Raw genomic sequence first — 8,260 nt, 5'->3', positions numbered from 1 at the left:
CACTAAACATACATTGCCTGAAAATAACAAAACTAACTCATCATCCCTGATCGACTGACCAAAACATACAGCCTTACTGATCTTGCATAAAAAGTAGACTTCCTACTCATTCTCGCTTCCGTGTCAACCTTTTGGCAATAAACCCACCACTAATCCCACGTGGCATCAAACCAATCTCACAAAGATGTTGTGCATTTTAAGAGAAATAAATTGCGCTTTACTGAACAAAATTCTCATCACGACTTTATAAGTTCTACACTCTTCCATTTCTCTTCCGACGCTTTACTGAAAGGCAATCATGTTTAGTGTCTTCACTGAGGAAAAATAGGGAGCTATTTTGATGTCCAACGACAGGGAGCCAGATTCTGTAAGAGTGCAAAGAATAAAAAACACAAGTTAAAAAAAGACAGGCAAAAAAAAAAAAAAAAAAAAAAAAAAAAAAAAAAAAAGACAAATACAAATACAAATTTCACTCAAAACACCAGCTTTGCAGCAACTGTGAAAACTGTCCATGCCTCACGGACCGTCGTCCGCTTTACTCTTCTTCATCTGTGCCTTCTTTCTTTCAGTCCAGCAGAGGAGTGTCAGACCACTTGTTAATTCTCCCCCCCCTCCCCCCCACAGTGAGGAAAACAGGTCACCTCCATTCTTGGCATTAAGGGGCTCTCCGTAGTTCCCATCCCAATTCAGCACAGGGCAGCGTGAACCGTCCCTTCCTTCGCTCAGTGCTCCTGTGCATTTATGTCAGCGAAATTCATAAATAGGCATACTATGCTCTCGAATATGGTTTAGGCTTAGAGACTGATACCTGCAAAAGTAAGTAAACGCATTAGAAACACGTATTTAAATGCAGATAAAAAAAAAAAAAAAACACTTGAAAGAGTTTGGTTCTAATTCCGGTAGTTACCACTCTGAGCTCCGATGGTAATAGTAGCCCTCAATAGTGGCTGTGGACTTCTGGAAGCAGATGTAGTAGAAGCCGGCGAACGAGGCACCGCTGATGTCTTTGATGGTGTGGTCCGGAACCAGGAACTGCTCCTGAGCGGGAAAGAAGGGCCGAGGTCAGTGCTCCAACGCCGAGTCGAGGAGGGAGAAAAAAATGAACGTTTGCAGCTTGATGATGTACCAACCTTCCACCTCATGAAGATATAATCACCGTTTTCCAGCGCCCGGTAGTCAAAGTCATCGGAGTTGAAGTTTTTGGCATATTTGTAAAAAGCCTGGAACTTGCCCTGATAACAACAACAACAAAAAAAAAAAAAGGAAACTTCAACTAAAGTATGGCAAATATCGTTTCCTTAAGTGATCATTTTGATTATTCCGGTCGATCATTGCACGCCGAGACGTGCGTCGGTCCTCGGCGTAGATTTCGTTTTGACATTTGCCAGATGTTCCACAATTTACAGGCTTTTTCCGGGAGGTACGAGCGTACGCGGGGGTTCGGGGGCAGGCGAAGGGCCGCAGGTGCTTAGCGCAGTTTGGGTCAACTTGCGTTCCCAACGCGTCTTCGCCGAAGCAAACGGTTACCTTTAACGGCGACCTTTCCATCGCACCGAGAGCGACCTCGGCGTCGAACCTCTCGCAGAAATTCGCCAAAACGACTTTGCGAATGCCAAACTGGCGACCTCGCCAAATTTGCTCGACATGCTTTACGCGGAACATTTTGAATTCTTTGGTCGCGGCCGTCACCGTCGACAGGCCCTCCCGCAGCAGAGTAACAGGAGAAAGATCGGCAGAACGTACCCAGTGCTTCCTGTCCACGTCCTCATCCGCGTCCCACTTCCTGGTTAAAAAAGGCCTCTTTCGGCTGATAATTTCACCAGCAAAGAAAGTCGTGAGAGTCGGATACTCCTGGCACACAAACAAAACGAGAGAAAAAAAAGGACACAGACGAGTGGGAACGTGCGTCCGAAGCCAATAGCCGCTTGTCTACATGCGCTGCGTAAATCCACCGCTGTGCGACACAAAAGCTTTCCTGTGACTTATAGCTTTGATCAGCTGGTCATGAAGCACCAGCAGGAAAATGCATTACGGCGAGTGTGACGCAACCCTTGTGACAAACGTAACAAGTCAATTTTCACGTAACCTGCGTGTCTTTGGATATCAGGATGTGCTTGAACTACTTGTGCTGCAACTCCCAACGGGGCTGCGGAGTCCAAAATCGGTTTGCAATTTCATTTACCGCCCTTCGTACAGATTAACTACAAATTAGTGTCCTTATAGACGCGCGGTTAAATGCGAGAGAATACGTATTTGCCCTCTCGGCCTAATTTTCTCATCAACGCCTTGGCGAGTTTAAATTTGACTCGCAACCTCTATCGAGAGACACACACACACACACACGCGTGCACGCACGCACGCACGCACGCACGCACACACACACACACACACACACACACACACACACACACACACCTACACCTACTCATCTTTCACTCCAGGATCCCGCTGACCTTTTTCCTTGCATATGTTGCATAATGTAACACTTTGTGCTTTAAGCGTGGGTAGGTAGACCCGGCGTGGCCTCGCGTTAGTCTTCACCTACTGTCACACTGCATCCAGCTAGTGAGAACCAGTTTGTGCCAAGTCATTGAAGGAATAAAAAGGTGATAAAAAAAAAAAAAAAAGGTCAGTCCTACTACACCTGACCTAGTTTCGAGGCTTACCTCAGTCAGGCCTTTGATCTTCAGGTATCCACACAAATATGAATCCTCTACAGTCACATGCTGTCCAAAAACAAACAAGAGTGATGATAATTATATCTCTCTGGTCTGAAATCAAAAAAAAAAAAATGTCAGCAGGAGAGGCGTGAGCAGAGGTAAAAACTTCACCAAGTGGGCAAACCTGGCAGAGTGATATATTTGACGCGAGGTTTGCTGATATGTCTGTTTAAATTAACATAAGCAGCTCCGATTCAGTCTGCTCAGTAGCTTTTGTTGCTCAAAAATGCTAACGTGTGTGGAAAGTATGCAAGTTAAGCCGCACGCTACAGGTGAGGAAAAACGTTTCATATTGGGAGGTAAATTACAAATGCCGGAGCGTAGCACCGTCGCCTAGGGCTGGTTCGCAATGAGGTCAACGTGTTAAAAGTGTCGTAGCGCAAGAAAATAACAGCTGAAGCAGCTCACGGCTGGTTTTGTTAGCGACTAGGGCTACAAATGTGCTGACTTTGCATTTAATAACAAACAAAACTAATGACAGCACCCGACGGGACCGGAGCACGTCAGATGCAAATTACCTGCAAAACAACCTCGACGTCGTACGAGTTGCCCTTGCTTTTCTGGTAACCCCGAAACTGTGAGCCGCTGTACAGCAGCGAGGTGGCCACCCCCGGCTGGTAGGTGTTGATCGGGGCGGGGGGGACAAGCGAGGCCGAGGATGTGCAGGCCGAGCCGGTTGTACTGCAGCACTCTGCTCGGACAGGCATGATGAGCGCTAAGGTGTCACCGTCAGCAACCGTCATGAACTTTGTGACTGAGCGCACCGCCGCTGGAGAGAGACAGGGTACTGACAGACGAGGGCCCGCCGGCTGCACAAAATCCCCGAGGTCCAAAACTTTGCTCGAATTTGTAAGCTGCCCATGAACCGACTGCTGAGGAGGGACACTGCAACGGCTGATTTGAGAATCAAATTTCCCTGAATTTCATTGGCTGGAAACTGGAGCTGGGCTCGAGCTGGACTCTTATTGGATCATGTGCCGAAAGTCATTCTGGGAGTTGTAGTCGGTGGTCCTACAACGATCAGCAGATGAAAATCAAGTCAAGTCAATTTTATTTGTATGAGAGCACGTTTCATAAACCGGTGAACTCAGCGTGCTTTCCGCAACAACATTAAACTAAGGAGACAGAAAACGTGAATAGTTACATAAATAAAAAACACATTTCAACCATCCATATGATGCACACAAAATATACAATGTTTATTTGAACTCATATCCTGTTTCTACCACACTCAACCCTTGTGTATGTCACATTTTAAAAACACATTTTGGAATTATTTTCAGAGCATTTGTATGGTTTTTTTTTTCTTTTAATATTGATGTCACTGAATTGATAAGTATAAATGTGCTTATATGTATTATCTATTGCAAATTTTTTCAGTTTAAAATAAAATCTGCTCTTCGTGCACTGGGAAGACAGTAAAGAAACCCAAATGATATATTGTTTCTAAGTTATCCTTTTTTATTTTAAAACAAGCAGCAAGAAATAGATGCACAGGGGCAATTGTAAGTTAAATTTTTAGTGCATATGAAAAAAGATATATTTTTACTTTCACACTGTGACATTTTACAATCCTCCAGGCAGGTTGTGAAAATACAAAATACATTCGCCAAAACCATCTTTTACCGATTATGCTACTAAAGCTTCACAACCTGCTCCTTCAAATAGTCTCCATATCTGTGGATTTCTGAGATGCGCATGCGGTGCCGCGCAAGTTCTGTGCTTTGAATCTGTAATAACCCACAAAGGCAAACAGGGAAAAAGAACAAGACTGTGAGACAAGGAGAAGAGGCTTTTCAATCCAAATCAAAATATGCAGTACATTAGGGTGTCTGCTATGTCCCTACCCCTTTGAAGAGGTTCACTTTCCAGGAAGTGAAACGTGTAACCAACTCAGTCTCTCGGTCATTGATCCTCACCAGGTGGTTGTCATGGCTGGTGACCAGTGCATCCATCACAATGTCTTTGTCGGCAAACAGCTACACGTAAAAACATAGGAGGTAAAGAATTAGAGCACTGATACTGTTAATAAACCCCATTTTAACTACACATGATCCATTCGGATGTCACGTGACCCATTCGGATGTCACGTGACCCATTCAGATGTCACATGATCCATTCAGATGTCTTTCATCAGCATTTAGACCACTATTATTCTGCTACGGCTGAATTCATTTTTGCATGTTATTTTCTTTTACATATATATGCTAAATTGTGCATCGAGCTGACTTTTAAACCTTTATAAATGCAGGTTGGAATGGCACACTGGAGTGTAAACATGGCAGAGTTTGCAGACAATATGCAACATGACATGTTGAATTGTCTCAGAGACGGAAAAAAACAGATATTTTTCTATTCTGTATATTTTTATATATCGTAATGCCTTCATGCCTTATGTAGAGCACTTTTTTTGCCTTGTTGCTGGAAACTGCTATACAAATAAATTTGCCTTGCTTATGACAATCCCAATAATTCCACAGTCACATTATTGTAAGCCTGTATTTTGTATAGTTGGTTTGGTCTAAAAAGGATAACACTTACCATTGTGACATCAACTGGCATATTCTCCACCTCGGTTTCCATGGCCACTTTCTCCAGAGTTGCAATAGCAACTTGTCGCACCTTCTGATTATATTCATCCTCCAGATCTCGACATTGGGCAAATGTGTGATTGTGTCAAAGACGTCTTTTGTATAGAAGTGGATTACTCAAAATCGGCAGAAATCTGACCTGGGACTTAAATGTAACCCATTTCAAATTCAACTGAGAGAAAGTAATAAAGTTAAGTTACAATCTTGTTCAAAAGTAAAGGTAGTTTTTGCCCTGATACTCTGGTTGGTTGATCTGGCACTGCATCAAGCATCAAAATATTACGTATGCAGTAAACAGTTCAGTTAGAACAGTAATGAATCTGTGTGACTGGAAATGATTCAAGGCTGTGATGCTGACTCACATTAAAAAAGGATATGTCGCGTGCACAGTTTTGCTAAAATTGTCAGCCATGTCTGACAAACTGGTGTTCAACTTTTGGATCTCATCCTGAAATGAACAGCAGGCGTCCGTGTGGGTAAATGTGAAACAAAAGTACATGATCAAATTGTCAGACATATGGGAGTAAAGTAAATGATTCAATCTACATCTATAGAATCTGGGATAATTTATGTACACTAACATAAGAAGTGGCTCCAATTCAAACGTTTTCAGAACAAACTAGTCTTTGTAGATTGGAAGTTTTACAAAGTACAGAAGGTGTGCACATACTCACCTCCAGCTGGCTGAAAAGCTCCACCTCCAGCTTCAAGATACTGCTACAGAGCCGCTCGATCCTGACCTCTCGTATATCTTCGTCTAATACCTCCCTCAAATCCTCTGTCCCCTATAATGGTGAAAACATAATCGTATATGAATCACTAACACCAGACATTACTGAGTTACTGTAACTATACTGTAAGTCTGCTGGAAAACCCAGAGCAGATAGATTTACAACATGATGGTCCTCCCAGCTTCCCTCTTGGTGTTGCTGACCAACCTTGTCCAACATCTGTGATGATTTCTGCTGGCAGTCTCTTTCAGCCTTATTCTGGTGACTGAAGAAAGAGTTCACCTCTGCCTCTCTCTGTTTATGGTCAGCCATGCCTGTTTCAAATAACTGTATACACAGCTCCACCATTTGGTGCTCAAACGTAAGTGCAAGGTTAAGAAATCCAAGGAATGATTTGCTCAGCTTGTACGCTGTCAATACACCTGCATAAAAACAAGGGCAGCAAAGGATATGTCTCAATCAGAGAGTCCACTCCTGGAACAGAGTGTAGTGTCTCTGCCTCTGGATCATCTTGGAACATGCTCTTAAACAGACTGGGCCCATTGAGGAACTCCACAAAGGCATCCTGAAAAAAAACAAAGAAAAACTAAGTGACACATCGACACTTCCAAAGCGGGATCAATAAACATGAACTTTCTGTTAGCTTACATTGTGTAATTTTAGTTGAGCTTCCCGTCTTTGCTGAACCTCATTGGCTTGTTGTATCTGCAGCTCTTCTCGTCTCATTTTATCAGAGGCAATCGCGTATCTGATAGATGCTCCATTTTTCTGCATACATAGAGACATTTGATTTATTTGTACAGTATCAAAATGTCGACGAGGAAGGTTTTCAAACTAACTTGCATATAGTCACGAAAATGAAAAGACAATTATGTATAAAAATGCTGTTTTAAAACGACTACAGTAGTTTGCAACTTGGGTTTGTGTCTAAATGCACCACTGGTTATACTTACCGTGTCCTCGTCAATTACTTTGAAGTCTATGCGCCTCAAGTTCGGAAAATGGGCAGCAATGAAAAAATCGTAACCCTCCTCCTCAGGGAGAGGATTTCCAAATAGGCTGACGTCGTACAGGAACTTAAACTTCTTGAGGTAGAGTACCTTTTAAACGCATTAGATGTGCATTAAGTTATGTTCTGAAACACCAGTATATGACGGTAACATTTATTTCAATACAAATGCAGTATGTCACTTTTATTAATTTATTTTTTATTTTATAATTAAATATTGTTACATTGTCTAACTGTCCGAGGAGGTTGTTTGCAAGGTAGAAATGAGTGAGGTTCTCAAGTGTATCCATGTTTTCAATGACAGAGATCCTGTTGTCTGACAAATTCAGCATTTCAAGCTTCTGCAGAGACTCCAGGCCCTCAATTTTCTCGATTTTGTTGAATGACAGATCTAAAAGACACATTCAGTAATGATTATTACTGGTTAGTGTCTGAGCCGATCACATAAGATGTTGTCCACATCTTTGCCAATGGTTGATAAGAAAACGTGAGCATAATATAAATACAAAGTCTGATCTTACCAAGCCATGTCAGATTAATCAGACCACCCAAGCCCTGGATTTTCTCTATGAGGTTGCAGTTCAAGTCAAGCCTGACCAGAGACAGGAAATCCCATATTTGCGCGATCTTCTCGATGTCTGAAAACAAACAACCACTCACGTGAATAAACTCATCACACATGCGGACACTGATTAGTCATTTTATAATATATATATATATATGTTTTTATCTCACTTTTGTAACACAGACGTAAGTGGAGGACTTCACTAAATTCGGGAACAGGCCAACGCTGGTGTTGAGTCGCACTCTCATGGACGACACCCTCCTGCAGCATCTCCTTAGTTATCAAAAGGGGCTGTTGGTCAGGCGAGGGGTTCATGCTGCTGTTACTGGGTGGGGAGCAGGTTTGCAATCGCTACAACAACAGGAAACATTTTTGTTAATGAAGATAGTTCAATGACTAAATCAGCCAACGTTAATAACCACCAACGATCACAGCAAAATCCGGCTTCTGTTGTTTTTGTCAATGCAAAAGTAGCTTAATTTAAAAACACACAAGACCGGTTTTAAATATGAAATACGTAAAATCACTAAATAGCAGTTTTACTACAAGTATACAGTACTTAAAAAAAACACACAATAGCAGTTTTAGCACCTTGATAAAGTCCGTATGTAACCGCTTTCCTCGGTGTATAAACACTGTTGCAT

At 42.3% G+C, this 8,260-nt stretch overlaps 2 protein-coding genes across 3 annotated transcripts; both read right to left on the bottom strand.

The window, feature by feature from the left end:
• Nucleotides 1-623: 623 nt before the first annotated feature.
• gid4 (GID complex subunit 4 homolog) lies at nt 624-3,895 on the bottom strand. Of its 2 annotated transcripts, XM_069143717.1 has the most exons (6): nt 3,239-3,895; nt 2,667-2,726; nt 1,744-1,851; nt 1,131-1,232; nt 908-1,038; nt 624-808 (listed from the first exon to the last, which is right to left on the bottom strand). In XM_069143717.1, the coding sequence occupies exons 1-6, from the start codon at nt 3,461-3,463 to the stop codon at nt 745-747; spliced, it is 690 nt and encodes a 229-aa protein (XP_068999818.1). In that variant the 5' UTR covers nt 3,464-3,895; the 3' UTR covers nt 624-744. The 2 variants fall into 2 exon arrangements, with proteins under 2 accessions (XP_068999818.1, XP_068999819.1); XM_069143718.1 differs by lacking the exon at nt 2,667-2,726.
• On the bottom strand, nt 3,896-8,235 carry drc3 (dynein regulatory complex subunit 3). Its single transcript, XM_069143697.1, has 13 exons — nt 8,208-8,235; nt 7,787-7,967; nt 7,573-7,689; nt 7,276-7,442; nt 6,996-7,142; nt 6,691-6,810; nt 6,495-6,607; nt 6,250-6,403; nt 5,986-6,096; nt 5,674-5,759; nt 5,262-5,385; nt 4,568-4,699; nt 3,896-4,450 (listed from the first exon to the last, which is right to left on the bottom strand). Exons 2-13 carry the CDS (start codon nt 7,929-7,931, stop codon nt 4,358-4,360), a joined length of 1,509 nt encoding a protein of 502 aa, XP_068999798.1. The 5' UTR covers nt 7,932-7,967; nt 8,208-8,235; the 3' UTR covers nt 3,896-4,357.
• Between the last annotated feature and the right edge of the window lie 25 nt (nt 8,236-8,260).

Source organism: Embiotoca jacksoni, unplaced genomic scaffold (assembly GCF_022577435.1).
Source record: "Embiotoca jacksoni isolate LCO1_2020_lvr unplaced genomic scaffold, fEmbJac1.0.p SCAF_113, whole genome shotgun sequence".
NCBI classification, from domain to species: domain Eukaryota; kingdom Metazoa; phylum Chordata; class Actinopteri; family Embiotocidae; genus Embiotoca; species Embiotoca jacksoni.
This window is presented reverse-complemented; position numbering and strand designations above follow the sequence as displayed.

What these genes read in the sequence shown, in the direction of transcription:
- drc3 (XM_069143697.1), bottom strand. Translation starts at nt 7,931, where the DNA reads ATGAACCCCTCGCCTGACCAACAGCCCCTTTTGATAACTAAGGAGATG. An exon ending in GATTAATCTGACATGGCTTG is followed by an intron (nt 7,443 to 7,572) that starts GTAAGATCAGAC and finishes TGTGTCTTTTAG; the next exon opens with ATCTGTCATTCAACAAAATC. An exon ending in GCGACATATCCTTTTTTAAT is followed by an intron (nt 5,386 to 5,673) that starts GTGAGTCAGCAT and finishes ACACAATCACAC; the next exon opens with ATTTGCCCAATGTCGAGATC.
- gid4 (XM_069143717.1), bottom strand. Translation starts at nt 3,463, where the DNA reads ATGACGGTTGCTGACGGTGACACCTTAGCGCTCATCATGCCTGTCCGA. An exon ending in ACGTCGAGGTTGTTTTGCAG is followed by an intron (nt 2,727 to 3,238) that starts GTAATTTGCATC and finishes GTTTTTGGACAG; the next exon opens with CATGTGACTGTAGAGGATTC. An exon ending in ATATCTTCATGAGGTGGAAG is followed by an intron (nt 1,039 to 1,130) that starts GTTGGTACATCA and finishes TTTCCCGCTCAG; the next exon opens with GAGCAGTTCCTGGTTCCGGA.